Source organism: Heptranchias perlo, chromosome X, assembly GCF_035084215.1.
Source record: "Heptranchias perlo isolate sHepPer1 chromosome X, sHepPer1.hap1, whole genome shotgun sequence".
In the NCBI taxonomy this organism is placed as follows: domain Eukaryota; kingdom Metazoa; phylum Chordata; class Chondrichthyes; order Hexanchiformes; family Hexanchidae; genus Heptranchias; species Heptranchias perlo.
This window is the reverse complement of record NC_090370.1, coordinates 24097807-24117698: the sequence shown is the minus strand read 5'-3', so window position 1 is coordinate 24117698 and position 19892 is coordinate 24097807. Positions and strand designations below refer to the sequence as shown.

Here is a 19892-nt window from a genome sequence, read left to right as displayed (position 1 = left end):
CCTTTCCCCAGATCCTTTGACTCTTTTGCTGATCAAAACTTTGTTCTAACTCAGCCTTGAATGTATTCAATGACTCAGCCTCCACAGTTTTTATGGGTAAAGAATTCCAAAGATTGAAGACCCTCTGGGAGAAGAAATTCCACTTCATTTCCATCTTAAACGGGCGACCCCTTATTCTGAGACTTTGCCCCCTAGTTTTAGATCCCCCCATGAGGGGTAACATCCTCTCAGCATCTACCCTGTCGAGTCCCCTCAGAATCTTGTATGTTTCAATAAGATATTTTCTCATTCTTCTAAACTCCAATGCGTGTAGACCCAACGTATTCAATCTTTCCTCATAAGACAACCCTTCCATACCCGGAATCAACCGAGTGAACGTTCTCTGAACTGCTTCCAATGCAAGTATGTCCTACCTTAAACAAGGGCACCAGAACTGTACGCAATACTCCAGGTGTGGTCTCACCAGCACCCTGTACAGTTGTAGCATGACTTCCCTGCTTTTATACTCCATCCCCCTAGAAATAAAGGCCAATATTCCGTTTGCCTTCTGGATTACCTGCTGCAACTGTATGTTGACTTTTTGTGTTTCATCTACGAGGACACCCTGATCCCTCTGTAAAATGTAGTATTTTTGCATTCCAATAATGTTTTGCTTTTTTATTTTTCCTCCCAAAGTGGATGACTTCACATTTTCCCACATTATATTCCATCTGCCAATTTTTTGCCCATTTGCTTAACCTGTCAATATCCCTTTGCAGACACTTTGTGACCTCATCGAAACTTGCTTTTCCACCTATCTTCGTATCATCAGCAAATGTTCCCACAAAACACTCTGTTCCTTCATCCAAGTCATTTATATATATTGTAAATAGTTGAGGCCATAGCACTGATCCCTGCGGTACCCCACATGTTACAGATTGCCATTTTGAAAATGACCCTTTTTCACGACTCTTTGATTTCTGTTATTTAGCCAAACCTCTACCCATGCCAATATATTACCCCCAACACGAAAAGCTCTCATCTTGTGCAGAGTGACGGATGGGGGACAGTTGGATGGGTGACAGACGGATGGGCTAGAGGCAGATGTGGTGAGAGGGTACAGAGGAGATTGACGAGAATGGAACCAGTGATGAGGGACTCCAGTTACGTGGAGAGACTGGAGAAGCTGGGGTTGTTCTCCTTCGAGCAGAGAAGGCGAAGTGAATATTTAATGGAGATGTACAAAATATGAAGGGTTTTGTTAGAGTAAATGTTGAGCTGACAGCGCGGGTAACACAGAGCAGGTAGGATTCAGGCTGCAGGTCATTCTGTATTTTCAGGGATCACCCGCCCTGTTCTCAAAATTTTGTGACCTTGCATTTCTGAGCTTTCAATCGCAAACATGATACCAGGATGTAAATGCAAGATTCACAGCGCAAGATCGAAGCTGGACTGGAAGAGTTTTGGGGGAAGTGACATAAAACACGAATTGTGGGCTTTACTCTGTACCTGTGCTGTCCCTGCCCTGGGAGTGTTTGATGGGACAGTGTGGAGGGAGCTTTACTCTGTACCTGTGCTGTACCTGCCCTAGCAGTGTTTGATGGGACAGTGCAGAGGGAGCTTTACTCTGTATCTAACCTGTGCTGTACCTGCCCTGGGAGTGTTTGATGGGACAGTGTCGAGGGAGCTTTATTCTTTATCTGACCCGTGCTGTACCTGTCCTGGGAGTGTTTGATGGGACAGTGTAGAGGGAGCTTTATTCTTTATCTGACCCGTGCTGTACCTGTCCTGGGAGGGTTTGATGGGACTGTGTAGAGGGAGCTTTACTCTGTATCGCCCTTAGTTTTATTTGCTTTATTTTCCTCAACTACATTCTTGTTTGAATTCAGTAGTTTTCCTGATCAATTGTGTACATTGGCCATTCATATTTTGATGCCCTTTTTTTTGCAGATGACTCCCAGGAAGGTAAGATACCTCCTGTTCCTGCTCTGCTCTCTATCTGCTCTACTCATTCTGGTTTACAGTTTGATAATTGGAGTATATCTTTCCCAACGTTTCATTCGGAAGGATGTACAATTCACCTCAGGCCAACGCAATGGTTTCCTGGCGATTCCTGACTCCCGGTGCCACACCGACCCTCCATTTTTGTGCATACTGGTGACCACGAGACATGAGCAGCTGGAGGAACGGGCTGCCATCCGGGAGACCTGGGGCAAAGACAGACGGATTGGGGAGAGACGGATTTGCACATATTTCCTCCTGCGTTACGATGGAGCCCACCAGTCAGATATCGAGAGAGAAAATCAACTCAACAAGGATATAATTCAGAGCAATTTCACCGACACCTATTACAACCTGACGCTCAAAGTGTTAATGGGGATGGAATGGATTCATCGATTCTGCTCTTCAGCGGTTTTCGTCATGAAGACAGACTCAGATATGTTTGTGAACACCAATTACCTGACCCAGCTCCTGTCGGCGAAGGATACGCACAATTTCTTCAGTGGAGTTGTCTTCTCTAATTGGGGCCCAATAAGGGATAAAAATAGCAAATTTTACGTTAGTGAGGAGGAATATCCTGATCCAAAGTATCCGCCATTTTGCTCTGGGACCGGTTATGTCTTTTCTGGTGACTTGGCGGGAGCGATCTGGAACATTTCGAGGGATGTTCCATTCCTCAAACTGGAAGATGTCTTCGTTGGGTTGTGTCTGGCCAAACTTCAAGTCTCCCCGGTCAGCATGACTTCCAGGGAAGTCTTCTCCACTGGCAAGGTTCAATTTTCAGTGTGCAGATTTCGGAGCATAGTGACCTCACACTGGGTTAGACCTTTTGAGAACCGTCTCTATTGGAAGGAACTGGAAGAGTCAACAGGTGAAGGATGTTCTTAGAATCATCGAGTCATGGAAGCATACAGCACAGAAGGAGGCCAATCGGTCCATCTTGCCAGTACCTGGAATTAATGTGATAATGTGGATCATTTCGCTCGGGTGTTCGAGCTGCTGGTCTGTCACCATCAGTGGCACAGAGATAGTGGGACGAGTTGTCCTGTGCCATCATTAAGCGGCCCAGCACCTCCAGCCGACTGCTAGTGCCATTCTCGGAAACATGGTGAGCTATGGTATCACGAATACCCTAGTCTAGGAGTCTATTTACGCCCTTTTATTTAAGACTCAGTAAACCATTACTCACTCTAAATCTCATTCTCCCAATACCTTTGTCTATTGCTGGATTTCCCTTACTCCATCTCTCCCTTTCTCTGCTCCTCTTACCATTCAGACTCCCTGTGCCTCTGTGCTCCTCGCCCCAAGCATAGACTCTCTCTATCTCTATCAGTGCTCCTCTCACCACTCACAGACTCCGTGTGTCTTTCTGCTGCTCTCACCATTCACAAATTCACTATGTCTCTTTGCTCCTCTCACCATTCACAGACACCCTGGTTCTCTCTGCTCCTCTCACCATTCACAGACTCCCTGTGTTTTTCTCCTTCACCCACCAGTCACAGACTCCCCGTGTCTCTCTCCTCCTCTCAACAATCACAGACTCCCTGTATCTCTCTGAACCTCCCCGAACTCGCATATTCCCTGTGTCTCTCTGCTCCTCTCACCACTAACACACTCCCTGTGTCTCTCTGCTCCTCTCAGCACTCACAGAAAGCTCTTCTTTCCCTCTCAACTTCCACTTCCTTTGTTTTCGTTTTAATGTTCTCTCTCAGTCTGTGCCTCTTCCTTTCTCTCCTGACCTGTACAGATATTAAATAAATGTGTCCTTTTAGCCGACATAATTATGGGGTAGCTCTTCAAACTGAGGTTTCATGCTCACCCTGTAACACGGCCACAGAATCTGTAAGATTCCTGATTATGAGACGGTCATCGCGTGTTAGTCGTGGGGATAATATCGCCGCAGTTATTGAAAGGAATTTAACCCTTCCTTTTCTGAGGTCTCCGTCCGCTGGAGCGGTTCTGCCTGATAATGGGTTGTTCTTATCAAATAAAGACTGTCCGTTTTACCCAAGCGTATCCAGTGATCCATCAAGCTCACGGTTAACGAACACAGCAACAGCAAAAGAGCTCAGGTTTGATGATCATTTAAACAGTTCGAAATTACAGTGAGAATATGGCAGGGTGATTTCACTCACAGGACCAGAGGGGCAGGTGGACTCCAACCATCTCCCGAGGCTTGAAATTACAGTGAGAATATGGCAGGGTGATTTCACTCACAGGGCCAGAGGGGCAGGTGTACTCCAACCATCTACCGAGGCTTGCATCCTGTAACTCAGCACAGGCCGGGGATAGTACCTGGGCCCTTCCTGAACTGTGCCAGGCTCAGTACAACCCTGGATGAGATCAACATCAGCACAGGTCGGGGATGGTATCTCGGGCCTTCATAAATTGTTTGCTGCTCAGTACTGCACTGGACTCACATCTAGCAGCTCAGCGCAGCTCGGGTAGAGAAGCTGAGGTCAATCTGCTCTATTTACCTTTGTACGGTTTTTCTTTCAAGCATGTTAAAAGTTTCCCCTATTTCCCATCGGATTGTTAATGTAATCTCGGGCACTTTGCGCAGGGAGCACCAATCTTCCTTTTTTTAAATGCTGGACAGCATGGAGGGATGCCATGACCGCCCTCATCGTTTGAGATAAGGAAGAATTTTAGTTGCATCGGACAAAATTCGCAACTGGATAAAGGATCAAACGAGTCTATTCATGTACAGAGCAATTCACAGAAGGGCGCAGTGTGAGTGAGATGTGAAAGCACATTAGGGACAGTTCACAACAGGCTAAAGAACTAAACGGGGTTTATTCATGTACAGGGTAACTCACAGAAGGGAGCAATCTACATACCAATAATACTATAAGGGACACAGAGGGGGAGGAATTTTTGAAATGCATTCAGGATAACTTTCCAGTACGTTTCCGGCCCAACGAGGAAGGAGACATTGCTCGACTTGGTTCCAGGGATTGATGCGGGCCAAGTGGAGCAAGTGTCATTGGGGGAGCATTTAGGGAGCAGCGATCATAGCATCATAAGGATTAGAATAGCTACGGAAAAGGACACGGACCACTCTAAAGTGAAAATACTCAATTCTAGGGCCAATTTCAATGGGAAGAGAGCAGATCTGGCCCTGGTAAATTGGAATAAAGATTGGCAGGCAAAACTGCAATTGAACTGAGGGCGGCCTTTAAGGAAGAGATGATTCGGGTACAGTCTAGGCCTATTCGCATGAGCAGAAAGTTCGGGCAACTAAAGCCAGATTTCCCTGGATGACAAAAGAGATAGTGAGAAAGATGAAACGGAAAAGGGGGCGTATGATAGATGTCAGTTTGATAACACAAGTGATAACCAGGCAGAATATAAAGAGTTCAGAGGTGAAGTGAAAGCGGAATTAAGAGGGGCAAAGAGAGACTATGAGAATAGACTGACGGTTAACATAAAAGGGAATCTACAGGCATGTAATTGAATCTGACATGTAAACAATAAACGGGCTGTAAGAGGAGGGAGGCGGCTGATTAGGGACCATAAAGAAGATCTACTCATGGCGGCAGAGGGGATGGCTGAGGTACTAAATGTGCACTTTGCATCTGTCTTTACCAAGGAAGAAGATGCTGCCAGAGTGTCAGTAAAGTAATATATGGTTGAGATACTGGATGGGCTAAACATTGATAAAGAGGTACTTGAAAGGCTAGATGTACTTAAAGTAGATAATTCATGATAGTATGGGATGCATCTAAGGTTGCTTAGGGAAGTAAGGGTGGAAATTAAGGAGGTGCTGGCCTTAACCTTCCAAACATCCGTGGATACAGGGATGGTGCCAGAGAACTGGAGAATTGCAAATGTTACACCCTTTTTCAAAAAAAGGTGTAAGGATAAACCCAGCAACTATAGGCCAGTCAGTTTAACCTCCATTTGATCAGATCATGGCTGATCTGTGATCTAACTCCACATACCTGCCTTTGGCCCATATCCCTGAATACCTTTGGTTGCCAAAAAGCTATCAATCTCAGATTTAAATTTAGCAATTGAGCTGGTATCAATTGTCATTTGCGGAAGAGAGTTCCAAACTTCTACCACCCTTTGTGTGTAGAAATGTTTTATAATCTCACTCCTGAAAGGTCTGGCTCTAATTTTTAGACTGTGCCCCCTACTCCTAGAATCCCCAACCAGCGGAAATAGTTTCTCTCTATCCACCCTATCTGTTCCCCTTAATGACTTATAAACTTCGATCATATCACCCCTTAACTATCTAAATTTTAGCGAATACAACCCCAATTTGTGTAATCTCTCCTCGTAACTTAATCCTTGAAGTCCGGGTATCATTCTCGTAAACCTACGCTGCACTCCCTCCAAGGCCAATATGTCCATCCGAAGGTGCGGTGCCCAGAACTGCTCACAGTACTCCAGGTGTGGTCTAACCAGTGTTTTGTATAGCTGCAGCATAACTTCTGCCCCGCCTTGTACTCCAGTCCTCTAGATATAAAGGCCAGCATTCCATGAGCCTTATTGGTTATTTTCTGCACCTGTTCATGACACTTCAATGATCTATGTACCTGAACCCCTACATCTCTTTGGACATCCACTGTTTTTAACTTTTTACCATTTAGAAAGTACCCTGTTCTATCCTTTTTTGATCCAAAGTGGATGACCTCACATTTGTCTACATTGAGCTCCATTTGCCACAGTTTTGCCCATTCACCTAATCTATCAATATCGCTTTGTAATTTTATGTTTTCATCTACACTGCTTACAATGCCACCAATCTTTGTATTATCAGCAAAATTAGTTATGAGACTTTCCATGCCTTCATTTAAGTTGTTATTAAATGTTGTGAATAATTGAGGCCCCAGGAAGGATCCCTGCGGGACTACACTAGTCACATCCTGCCAATGTGTGTACCTACCCAATATCCATACTCTCTGTCGCCTTTCGCTCAGCAAACTTCCAAACCAAGTCCGTACTTTTCCCTCGATTCCATGTGCTTCTATCTTAGCTAACAGTCTCTTGTGTGGGACCTTATCAAATCCCTTCTGGAAGTCCATATAAATAACGTCCCTTGACATTCCCCTGTCCACTGCTTTAGTCACCTCTTCAAAAAATTCAATCAGGTTTGTCAGGCACGGCCCACCTTTCACAAATCCATGCTGGCTCTCTTTGATTAACTGAAAATTCTCGAGGTGTTCAGTCACCATTTCCTTAATTATAGACTAAAGCATTTTCCCCACAACAGATGTTAGGCGAACTGGTCTATAATTCCCTGGTTTCCCTCTCTCTCCTTTCTTAAAAAGCGGAGTGACATGTGCAATTTTCCAATCTCGAGGGACAGTTCCTGAACCTAGAGAACTTTGAAAGATTATAGTTCGGGCATCTGCAATGTGCTTACCTACTTCCTTTAAAACCCTGGGATGGAAACCATCTGTTCCCGGGGATTTGCCACTCTTTAGTGCTATTATTTTCTTTATTACTGTTGTTTTACTTATTTTAATTTTATTGAGTCCCTGCCCCGATTCAATATGAGTTTTCTTGGGATTTCCGGCCTGCTATCCTCTTTTTTCAACTGTAAATACTGACGCAAAGTAATTATTCAACATGTCCGCCATTTCCCCATTGTCAATGACAATATCCCCACTTTCAATTTTTATGGGGCCAACACTGCTCCTGACCACCCTCTTTTTCCTAATATAACTATAAAAGTTCTTCGTTTTTGTTTTGATATCTCTTGCAAGTTTCATTTCATGCTCTATTTTTGTAGCTCTTACTATCTGTTTTTTGACCCTTTGTTCATCTTTGTATCTTTCCCATTCGCCAGGATCTGTGCCATTTTTTGTCTTTTTTGTATACCCTTTCCTTATGTTTTATACTGTCCCTTACCTCTTTAGTTGTCCATGGCTGTTTTTTTTTGGCAAGTCGAGTTCTTGCCCCTCAGGTTTATAAACCGATTCTTTATCACGTTAAATGTTTCTTTAAACATTTCCCACCGATCATCAGTCGTTTTACCCATTAACAGATTTGCCCAGTTTACTGTGGACAGTCTCTGTCTCATCCCATTGAAGTCGGCCTTACCCAAGTCTCGAATCTTAGCAGCTGATTCACTTTTTTTCCATTTCAAACACTACCTTGAACTCGATCATGTTATGATCGCTATTGGATAGATGTTCACGCACAGTTAAGCTGTTAACTAAATCTGGTTCATTACTCATTACTAAATCTTGCCCCCTTGTTGCCTGTTGGACATACTGCTGCAGAAAACTATCCCGGACACACTCAAGAAATTCACTACCTGTCTGACAGTTGCTAGTCTGCTTTTCCCAATCTATGTGAAGGTTGAAGTCCCCCATTAAGACCACTATGCCTTTCTTACACGCTTGTCTAATCTCTGCATTTATACAATCGACCACTTCAGACCTGCTGCCAGGGGTCCTATACACAATTCCCACTATAGTCTTAGACCCTTTCCTATTTTTCAATTTAACCCATAAGGTCACTGTTCGCTGCTGACCTCTCGTTATATCCTCCTTTATCATTGAAGTGATTTCATCTCTAATCACTGAGGCTGCTCCTTCCCCTCTTCCATTTTCCCTATCTCTCCTGTCGGCCTTTTAATCTGGTGTATTTAGTTCCCATTCCTGACCATCCTGCAGCCATGTCTCAGTAATAGCTATCATGTCATACCCTCCAATTTGAATTTGTGCTTGTCGTTCATTTAATTTATTCCTGATGCTCCGTGTGTTTGTATATAGAACTCTTAATTGGGCCACACACCCTAGCCTGACCTTCCGCTTTGATGTTTGTTTAATCACTTTCCACCTTCGAGTTTTCACTTTATCTGTAGCGCCTAAAGCACACTTTATTACTGCTGCTCCACGCTTTTCCCTTTCACTTGTTCTTGAAAAAATATTTGACTATTTGTATTGTAAGTTTCCCGTGGGTCCTCCCCTCTCCTGCTGCTCTCAATGTTCCTCTCTTTTGACTCCCCGCTCAGGTTCCCATTCCCCTGCCACTCTAGTTTAAACCCTCCCCAACAGCAGTAGCAAAACCCCCTGCAAGGATATTAGTCCCGGATCTGTTGAGGTGCAACCCGTCCGGCTTGTACAGGTCCCATCTTCCCCAGAATGGGTCCCAATTCCTCAGGAATCTAAATACCTCCCTCCTGCACTAACCCTCCAGCCACTCATTCATCTGATCTATTCTCCTATTACTATACTCACGAGCACGTGGCACTGGGAGTAATCCTGCGATTACTACCCTGGAGGTCCTATTTTTACCTTATTTCCTAACTCCTTATATTCTGCTTGCAGGACCTCAGCCCTCTTTTTACCTATGTCGTTGGTACCGATATGGAGCACGACCTGTGGCTGTTCACCCTCCACCTTCAGAATGTCCTGCAGCCAATCAGTGACATCCATGACCCTGGCACACGGGAGGCAACATACCATCCTGGAATCACGTTTGCAGCCGCAGAAACGCCTGTCTGCTCCCCTAACTGTAGAATCCCCCATCACTATTAGTCTCTCGACCTTTCTCCTTCCTCCTGTACAGCTGAGCCACCCATGGTGCTTTGGACTTGGCTCTAGCTGCACTCCCCAGAGGAACCCACTCCCCCACCAGTACCTGAATACTGGTTGGAGAGTGAGATGCCCTCAGGAGACTCCTGCACTACCTGCCTGGTCCTTCTTGTCTGTCTGGCGGTCACCAGTCCCTCTCTGCCTGCACTCTCTTAATCTGCGGGGTGACCACCTCCTGAAACGTGCAATCCACGAAACTCTCAGCTCGCGGATGCACTGCCGTGACGCCAGCGGCTGCTCAAGGTCCACAACCTGGAGGTCGAGCTCCACCAGCTGACGACACTTCCTGCACAAATGGTTGTCCAGGACACGGGAAGTGTCCTGGAATTCCCACATGGCACACGTCGTGCATTGCACGGGTCTGAGCTGCCCTGCCATGCCTTAATTTATTAGATTAACTTAAACCAAGCAAAAACAAATTGAGCCTTAAATACGGTTATTTTTGCTTTTGTTACTCTCGTTAATTTTTTAATTTTAATGAGCTACCAGCAATTTTACGCTTCTAACTTTGAATTCAATTTTACCCAATTCCCCAACTCAGAGAGAAAAAAAACTGCAATACTCACCAGCCAATCACCTACCTACTGTCCTGTGACGTACTTCTTTTTAGTGGAATACATTAACACATTAACTAAAATACAACAAAATAAAAAAATGTCTCCAATAGCATCTGGTCAATGTGAACATTTAAAAATAATGGCCACTGGACACTGGAACACATCTGGTCACTGTGAAGCATTTAATAATAATAATGTACAATGGAAATGGGCCATATCCGGTCAATGTGAACCATTTAATAATAATATACACTGGACACTGAACCAACTGCTGGTCAATCTGGAGCATCTAAGAATAGCGTGCACTGGACACTGTGGCACATCTGGTCACTGTGAAGCAATCAGTAATAATGTACACGAGACCACATTTTGTCACGGTGAAGCATTTACTAATAATCTGAACTAGAGAGTAGGCTACATCTGGTCACTGTGAAACAGTTAAGAATAATTCAAACTGGACACGAGACCACATCTGGTCAATGTGTAGCACATAATACTAATGTACACTGAACGCTGGACCACATCTGGTCAATATGAAACAATTAATAATAATGTACACTGGACACTGGGTGCCATCTTGTCAATGTGAAATATTTAACAATAATGTGCAATGGACAGGGGGCACATCTGGTTAATGTGGAGCATTAAATAATAATGAATACTGGACACTGGGTCACACCTGGTCAACGTGAAGCATTTAATAAAAGTGCACACCTGACCATGATGCACATCTGGTCAATGGGAAACATTTAATAATAAGGCACACTGGATACTGGGTCACCCTTGGTCAATTTGAAGCATTTAGGAATAATGCACACTGGTCACTGAGTTACATCTGGTCAATGTAAAACATTTGATAATAATCTACACTGGATACTGCGTCACTTCTGGTCAATCCGAAACATTTAATAATAATGCAGACTGGAGATTGGGGCACATCTGGTCATAGCGAAACAATTAATAACAAGTCGCATTGGACACTGGACCACATCTGGCCAATGAGAAGCAATTAGTAAAAATCGCACTGGAAACTGCGTCACCTCTGGTCAATGTGAAACATGACATAATAACAATGCACACTGGAAACTGGATAACATCTGGCGAATGTGAAACATTTAATAATAATGCACACTAGGCATTGGGGCACATCTGGTCAATTTGAAGCATTCAATTATGATGCACACTGGACATTGGGTCACATACGGTAAACATGAAACATTTAATAATAATGTACACTGGGCACGGGACCACATTTGGACAATGAGAAAGATTTAAGAATAATATGTATTTGACACTGGGTCACATATGGTCAACGTGAAACATTTAATAATAATGTTCGCAGGACACAGGGCTCATCATGTGATTGTGAAACATTTAATAATAAGTCGCACAGGAAACTGAATAACATCTGGTCAATGTGAAGCATTTAATAATAATGCACAGTGGAAAGTGGGTCACCTCTGGTCAATGTGAACCATTTAATTATAATGAATATTGGACACTGGAACACAACTGGTCAATGAGAAACATTTAACAATAATGAGCACTGAACTCTGGATGACCTCTGAACAATGTGAAGCACTTCGGAGTAATGCACACTGGAGAATGGGGCACATCATCGCAGACACGGACCAGCTTTCAGATGTACGCTGACAAAACCACCGCCTCTCTTGATCCTTCCAGGTCTTTGTTTTGTCAGACCGACAGCGCGTTTTAGATGAGCCACAATTTCCTCCGGTTACAATTGGAGAGTCTTTCGTCCCACAACCTCCACATCATTGCAACTGATTTCAACCCCATGCCTGGCTTTAGTCTGAGGCTGATCCTGACTGTGGATAACTGCCACGTTCGATTCGACCGCAAGCGAAGCTTCTGACCCCATACCCGCTCCATACCAAAGACCGCCGACTTCTCCATCCGTAACGTCCCACCTGCCGAGCCCATCTGCGACTAAAACCCTCAGCCATGGGTTTGAAACGTCTCTGGCTTTTGTTCTCCTCTCCGGCCTCTCCACAAACTTCAGCTCATCCAAAACTCTGCTGTCCGTATCCTATCCCGCACTAAGTCCCTCACCAATCACCCAAGTCCTCATTGACCTGCAATGGTTTCCTGTCTCCTAACTCTGCAGGTTTATTTTTTTTTCTTTCTTGTATAAGAACATAAGAAATAGGAGCAAAAAGAAGCCATACAGCCCCTCGAGCTGCTCCGGTATTCAATAAGATCGTGGCTTATCTTCGTCCTTAAATACATAAGAGCCTCACCCTCCCTATCTCTGTAATCTCCTCCTGCTCCACAGCCCCTCCCTCTGCTCCTCCGCCTTTGGCCGCTGTATGACCAATGTTTACTTTAGCTGCCCTCTTCCTTTTAATATACTTGGAGAAGCTTTTACTGTCAGATTTTATATTTCTTGCTAGTTTACTCTCATAATTTATTGTCTCTCCCTTTATTATTATTTTAGTCATCCTTTGCTGGTTTTTAAAGTTTTCCCAATCTTCGGGCTTACCAGTAATCTTTGCCATGTTGTATGCTTTTTCTTTTAACCTGATACCATCCTTGACTTCCTTAGTTAGCCATGGTTGGCTCACCCTTTTTGTGGAGCCTTTCCTCCTCACAGGGATATATTTTTGTTGTGAGTCATAAAATATATTTTTAATGTTTGCCACTACTTATCCACCATCATACCATCCAATCTGTTTACCCAGTCCACTTTAGCCAATTCCGCCCTCATTCCTTTATAATTGCCCTTATTTAAGTTTAATACAGTAGTTTCAAACTCAAGATCCTCGCTGTCAAACTGGATGTGAAATTCCATCATGTTATGATCACAGCTTCCCAAGGGATCCTTCACTTTGAGATCAGTAATTAATCCTGTTTCATTACCCATTACCAAATCCAAAATGGCCTGTTCCCTGGTTGGTTCCCCGACGTATTAGTCTAAGAAACAGTCCCTAATACACTCTATGAACTCCTCCTCGGGGCTATTTTTGCCAATTTGATTTGTCCAATCTATATGAAAGTTAATATCGCCCATGATTAAAGAATTACCTTTTTTTTACAAAAGGTATGAAACATTTCATTTCATTTCCTTTTTCTTCTTTGATGCTGTTCTCCTCAATGTGTTATAACAGTGTTGGGAACATGGAATAGCTCGAGTGATTCATTTTCAGTCAGGCTTGCCACAGTTCTAATGACTTTTTCAATGCTTGTATCTGTTCACAAGATCGAAACAAATCATTGCCTCTTCCTTGTAACTTCAAATTCAGTTCGTTTAAAATTGAGAACCTGTCAGCCAGGTATGACAACTTCATCAACTAACTGTCATCGGAAAACAAATTCGTCATGTTACACTGTTTCTCTACCAGAAAAAAATGTCAATCTCTTGCTGAGGTTGTATACACTTGGAAGCACCCTGCCCCGTGACAGCCATCGTACTTCAGTGTGAAACAGGAAATGAGTAAGCTCGGCTTCCATTTCTGAGCATAACACTTCAAAAAGCCTGCACTTCAGTGAGCTTCCTTTACTTATATTAACAATTTTCACGACTTCCTTCAAAACTGCCATAAGATCAGGGGGAATACACTTGGACGGCAAATCTTCGTGGTGAATGAAACAGTGATTCCAAACATCATGATCAGCTGCCTCAGATATTCTTCTCATGACTCCACTATTTCTACCTGTCATATTTGCTGCTCCATCACTTGGAATTCCTTTGCAATTAGCCCAGTCCAATTTGTTTTTTCCATCTACACAGTCATGTAGTGCTTCGAATATCTGTGCTCCTGTCTTTGTTGGTAAAGTTAGACAACACAGCCAACCTTCCGACCTATCTCACATAAACTCACAGTGTTTCACAATTTGAAATATCAGTACTCTCGTCAAGTTGGATAGTAAAATCCCCGGCTGACTGTAACCGAGTAATAATCTTGGCTTCTAAATCCTCAGCAATAGAACATATTCGCCGAGACATTGTGCAATCACTGAGAGGAACGCTTCTCAATTTTTCAGCAGGCTTCTCGTCGAAGATTTCCGCAACATATCCAGAGATGCTGGAAGAATAAATTTTTCGGCAACTGTAAGCGCCATTTTCTCTTTTGCCACACGGTTTGTGACCAAATGTGATGCCAGTTGTGCCTCATCATTCCGATCAGTTGACCGATTAAGAACTGGTGCTGATAACTTTAATCCCCAATTCTTCCTTTGAAAATATTCAAGCGGGTGATCAACGAGTTCCCCATGTTTTGTTTGTAAATGTCTTTTCAATTTTGACGGTTTTAAACTCTCGTTTACGAGCACCTCGCTACAAATAACACACTGGGGCTTTGGATCTTCGTTTGCGTTTGCACAATTGATGAAACCACATTTCAAAAAAGCCTCACTCTCCTGCCTCGTCTACGATTTGGTTTTCTTCTTAGTGGACGGTTCAGGCCTGGTCCACATGACAGAAGTTTGTCCCTCATTACTCGAACTTCCTGTTGCAGACGACGTACTCACACATGTTGGTTTTATTGTCGGATGTAGATGGGTTTGAGAACTGTGTTTTCGAACTTCTTTTTTTTATTACAAAATGATCAATTTTTGGGAATTTTGGTTTGGTGATTAAGCCGCCCCTGACTCATTTCCCCGTGATACTGGGCCCAGACCAGCACCACTCACCGTGGCTTTGGCGGCGAGCAAGAGCGCGTCCTGGTTGATGCTGAGAAACACTAAAAGTAACAGAATGACCATTCCACTGGAACAAGGCCATTCCTCCACAGAATGAAATGACTGTTTGTCATCTGCCCAACCAATTAAAAACGTGAAAGTAAACTTCAGTCCAACATTCAACCAATCAATGTCACGCAATCACAAGTTCTGACCACAAAACTGCCTGTGACATGTCATCTCTTTATGAAATAATTGTTTGCCATTTTCTTATTTAATGTCCAGTTATGCTTCATTTGATTTTCCTGGGTTTGTATTGTGACCGTACCCATTTAATGGCAGTGAGCTGATATTGCCAATCGGGCTCAGCATTCTCTGGCGAGCAGTTACCTGCCCTATGAGCTCCGCTGATAACCTGATATCTGACGAATTTCCTTTCCATGTTCCATTACATTTATGCTTTTCTTTTTAGGGTTCAAACGAGGGGGTACAAAGTTAAACACAAAGCAATTTGGCAACATGCAAGTCTCCCTATCAATGCAAGAGCACGCAGAATGAATCCCAATGGACAAAACCCCTTCTCATTCACTGCCACTTGAAAAAAAATCCGAACAGACCAAACCCTTTCCTATTCCCTTCCATTACATCGAATGACAAAGAGAAAAAAAACATTCTCTTTCCAAGCCATTATAGAGAGTGCGGTGCCCAGATCTGAACACAGTTCTCGAAATGAGGTCTAACCAGAGCTCTGTATAACTGTGACAAAACTTCCACTCCTTTTTATTCCAGTTCTCTTGAGATAAATATCAAAATTTAATCTCCATTTTACCTTATACTTTGAGTGAATTCTGTACTTGGACCCCGAAACCTCTCTCCTCCCCCACAGTTCCTTGCTTCTTGTCATTTAGAAAATACTCTGATCTATCTTTTAAGGTCCAAAGTGGATGACCTCACACTTTCCCACTTTGAACTCCATCTGCCACTGTCTTGCCCACTCACTTAATCTATCAATGTCCCTTTGCAACTTTCTGCTCCCATCTATAATGCTTACTGTGCCAACTAACTTAGTTTCGTCAGCACACTGGGTTATAAGGTTCTCTACATAAGAACAGAACAAATAGGAGCAGGAGTAGGCCCTACGGCCCCTCGAGCCTGTTCCGCCATTCAATCAGATCATGGCTGATCTTCAACCTCAACTCCACTTTCCCGCCCGATCCCCATATCCCTTGATTCCCCTAAAATCCAAAACTCGATCGATCTCAGACTTGAATATACTCAACGACTGAGCGTCCAAAGTCCTCTGGTTGAGAGAATTCCGAAGATTCACAACCCTTTGAGTGAAGAATTTTTTCCTCATGTAGTTCCTAAATGGCCGACCCCTTATCTTGAGACTATGACCTCTAGTTCTTGACTCTCCAGCCAGGGGAATCAGCCTCTCAGCATCGACACTGTCAATCTGTCTAAGAATTTTATACATTGCAATGTGATCACCTCTCTTTCTTCTGAACTCCAGCGAATATAGGCCAATTTTACACAATATCTCCTCATCGTAAAATTGCAGCAAGTCCTCCTTACTCTGATATTCCAACACCCTTGCAATAAATACTAACATTTCATTTGCCTTCATCACTCTCATTAGACCCTTGGTAACTCACTATTTCCAGCATGTTTTTCTTCCTTCCTTTGGGAAAACAAATCATCGTTGAAAACATTTCACTCTAATTATACCCGTTTATGTTTGGGGAACAAAACCTAGCTGAACTGCAACAAATTCAACTCCAAACTTAGTGGTTCTGAAGAAAGCAGATTAATTGCAATGGCTGGGAACCAAACGGGGGTCAACTGCTTAGAAAGGCAGCTATACTCACCACCGCTAAAATAGTCATCAATAAAATAGTTCCCAACGATCAGATCCTGAACAGACACTGCAGGCTGTTGGATTCTGTTCCTCATTTAAACTGGTTTCTGACGGATCCTTTCTCGCTCTGTTGCAGTTCCAGTTTCCGCCCAGTAGATGACGCCAAGCCCCAATCAATGGAAATTACACAACAGCCAGTAATTCTTCACCTGATATCGGACTGAAGAGATCGTCGATCCCTGCAATACTTGACCAGTGGAAATACACATTGCCGCAACTCACATCAGCCATTGAGTAAAGTTAAATAATTTCATTAAATCATTACGGAGACCTGACTACCAACTGTGCACAAATGGCAGCTTAATATATAAGTATATAAGACCTTTAGAAAGGACAGAGAAGTGGGGAAAGGAGGAGGAGTAGCAATATTGCTAAAGGACAATATTACAGCAGTTGAAAGATAGAATATCAGTGAGGGTGAGGGGGCAGTGTAAACACTCTGAGAGAGACCCATCAAAAGTGGCCCCACTGCACAACTCCAGAAGGTATAAGAAGGGCGAGCTCTGGAGGATTTCTTCATTCTTTGTGAAAGTGTTTGTGAGATTGCGGAAATGTCTGGAAGAGGAAAATCCGGTGGTAAAGCTCGGGCCAAGACCAAGTCTCGCTCATCCCGGGCAGGACTGCAGTTCCCTGTGGGCCGTGTTCACAGGTCTTGCGAAAGTGGAACTACGCTGAACGTGTGGATGCCGGAGCCCCGGTCTATCTGGCTGCTGTGCTCGAGTATCTGACGGCTGAAATCCTCGAGCTGGCCGGCAATGTGGCCCGCGACAACAAGAAGACCCGCTTCATCCCCAGACACCTGAAGCTGGCCGTCCGCAACGACGAAGAGCTCAACAAGCTGCTGGGCGGGTTGACCATCGCTCAGGGCGGGGTGCTGCCTAATATCCTGGCCGTGCTGCTCCCGAAGCAAAACGCTGGGAGCATTAAGAACAAGTGAAGCGGCCAAGAAAAGACTTGGCCTTGGCCCGATTTTCTTGGGTGGGGGACTTCAATATCCATCAACAAGAGTGGCTCGGTAGCACCACTACTGACCGAGCTGGCCGAGTCCGAAAGGACATAGCTGCTGGACTGGGCCTGCGCCAGGTGGTGAGCGAACCAACACGAGGGAAAAACTTACTTGAATTCGTCCTCTCCAATCTACCTGTCGCAATTTCATCTGTCCATGACAGTATTGGTCAGAATGACCACCGCACAGTCCTCTTGGAGATGAAGTCCCGTCTTCGCACTGAGGACACCATCCAACGTGTTGTGTGACACTACCACCGTGCTAAATGGGATAGAGTCAGAACACATCTAGCAGCTCAAAACTGGTCATCCATGAGGTGCTGTGGGCCATCAGCAGCAGCAGATTTAGATTCCAGCACAATCTGTAACCTCATGGCCCGGCATATTCCTCACTCTAGCATTACCAACAAGCCAGGGGAGCAACCCTGGTTCAATGAGGAGTGCATATGAGCATGCCAGGAGCAGCACCAGGTGCACCGAAAAATGAGGTGCCAACCTGGTGAAGCTACAACTCAGGACGACATGCATGCTAAACAGCGGAAGCAACATGCTATGGACAGAGATAAGTGAATCCACAACCAACGGATCAGATCAAACCTCTGCAGTCCTGTCACATCCAATCTTGAATGGTGGTGGGTAATTAAACAACTAACGGGAGGAGGAGGCTCTGTAAACATCCCCATCCTCAACGATGGCAGAGTCCAGCACGTGAGTGCAAAAGACAAGGCTTTAGCGTTTGCAAGCATCTTCAGCCAGAAGTGCCGAGTGGATGATCCATCTCGGCCGCCTCCCGATATCCCCACCATCACAGAAGCCAGTCTTCAGCCAATTTGATTCACTTCACGTGATATCAAGAAACGGCTGAGTGCAATGGATGCAGCAAAGGCTATGGGCCCCGACAACATCCCGGCTGTAGTGCTGAAGACTTGTGCTCCAGAACTAACTGCACCTCTAGCCAAGCTGTTCCAGTACAGCTACAACACTGGCATCTACCTGACAATGTGGAAAATTGTCCAGGTATGTCCTGTCCACAAAAAGCAGGACAATTCCAATACGGCCAATTACCGCCCCATCAGTCTGCTCTCAATCATCAGCAAAGTGTTGGAAGGTGTCGTCGACAGTGATATCAAGCGGCACTTACTCTCCAGAGGTGAGGTGAGAGTGACTGCCCTTGACATCAAGGCAGCATTTCACCGAGTGTGGCACCAAGGAGCCCTAGTAAAATTCAAGTCAATGGGAATCAGGGGGAAAACTCTCCAGTGGCTGGAGTCACACCTAGCACAAAGGAAGATGGTAGAGGTTGTTGGTGGCCAATCATCTCAGCCCCAGGGCATTGCTGCAGGAGTTCCTCAAGGCAGTGTCCTAGGCCCAACCATCTTCAGCTGCTTCATCAATCACCTTCCCTCCATCATAAGGTCAGAAATGGGGATGTTCGCTGATGATTGCACAGTGTTCAGTTCCATACGCAACACCTCAGATAATGAAGCAGTCCGAGCCCGCATGCAGCAAGACCTGAACAACATCCAGGCTTGGCAAGTGGCAAGAAAATTCGCGCCAGACAAGTGCCAGGCAATGACCATCTCCAAAACAAGAGAGTCTAACCACCTCCCCTTGACATTCAACGGCATTACCATCGCCGAATCCCCCACCATCAACATCCTGGGAGTCACCATTGACCAGAATCTTAACTGGACCAGCCATATAAATACTGCGGCTACAAGAGCAGGTCAGAGGCTGGGTATTCTGCGGCGAGTGACTCATCTCCTGACTCCCCAAAGCCTTTCCACCATCTACAAGGCACAAGTCAGGAGTGTGAAGGAATACTCTCCACTTGCCTGGATTAGTGCAGCTCCAACAACACTCAAGAAGCTCGAAACCATCCAGGACAAAGCAGCCCGCTTAATTGGAAACCCATCCACCACCCTAAACATTCACTCCCTTCACCACCAGCGCACTGTGGCTGCAGTGTGTACCATTCACAGGATGCATTGCAGCAACTCGCCAAGGCTTCTTCGACAGCACCTCCCAAACCCGCGACCTCTACCACCTAGAAGGACAAGAGCAGCTGGTACATGGGAACAACACCACCTGCACGTTCCCCTCCAAGTCACACACCATCCCGACTTGGAAATATAACGCCGTTCCTTCATCGTCGCTGGGTCAAATTCCTGGAACTCCCTTCCTAACAGCACTGTTATTAGATTAAATGTTTTCATTATTCGTTCATGGGATGTG

The 19892-nt window shown here is 44.6% G+C and overlaps 1 protein-coding gene across 1 annotated transcript; it reads left to right on the top strand.

Moving 5' to 3' along the window:
- Nucleotides 1-1929: 1929 nt before the first annotated feature.
- LOC137306977 (beta-1,3-galactosyltransferase 5-like) lies at nucleotides 1930-3991 on the top strand. Its single transcript, XM_067976342.1, has one exon. The coding sequence runs from the start codon at nucleotides 1930-1932 to the stop codon at nucleotides 2866-2868; it is 939 nt and encodes a 312-aa protein (XP_067832443.1). The 3' UTR covers nucleotides 2869-3991.
- The last annotated feature ends 15901 nt before the right edge of the window (nucleotides 3992-19892 follow it).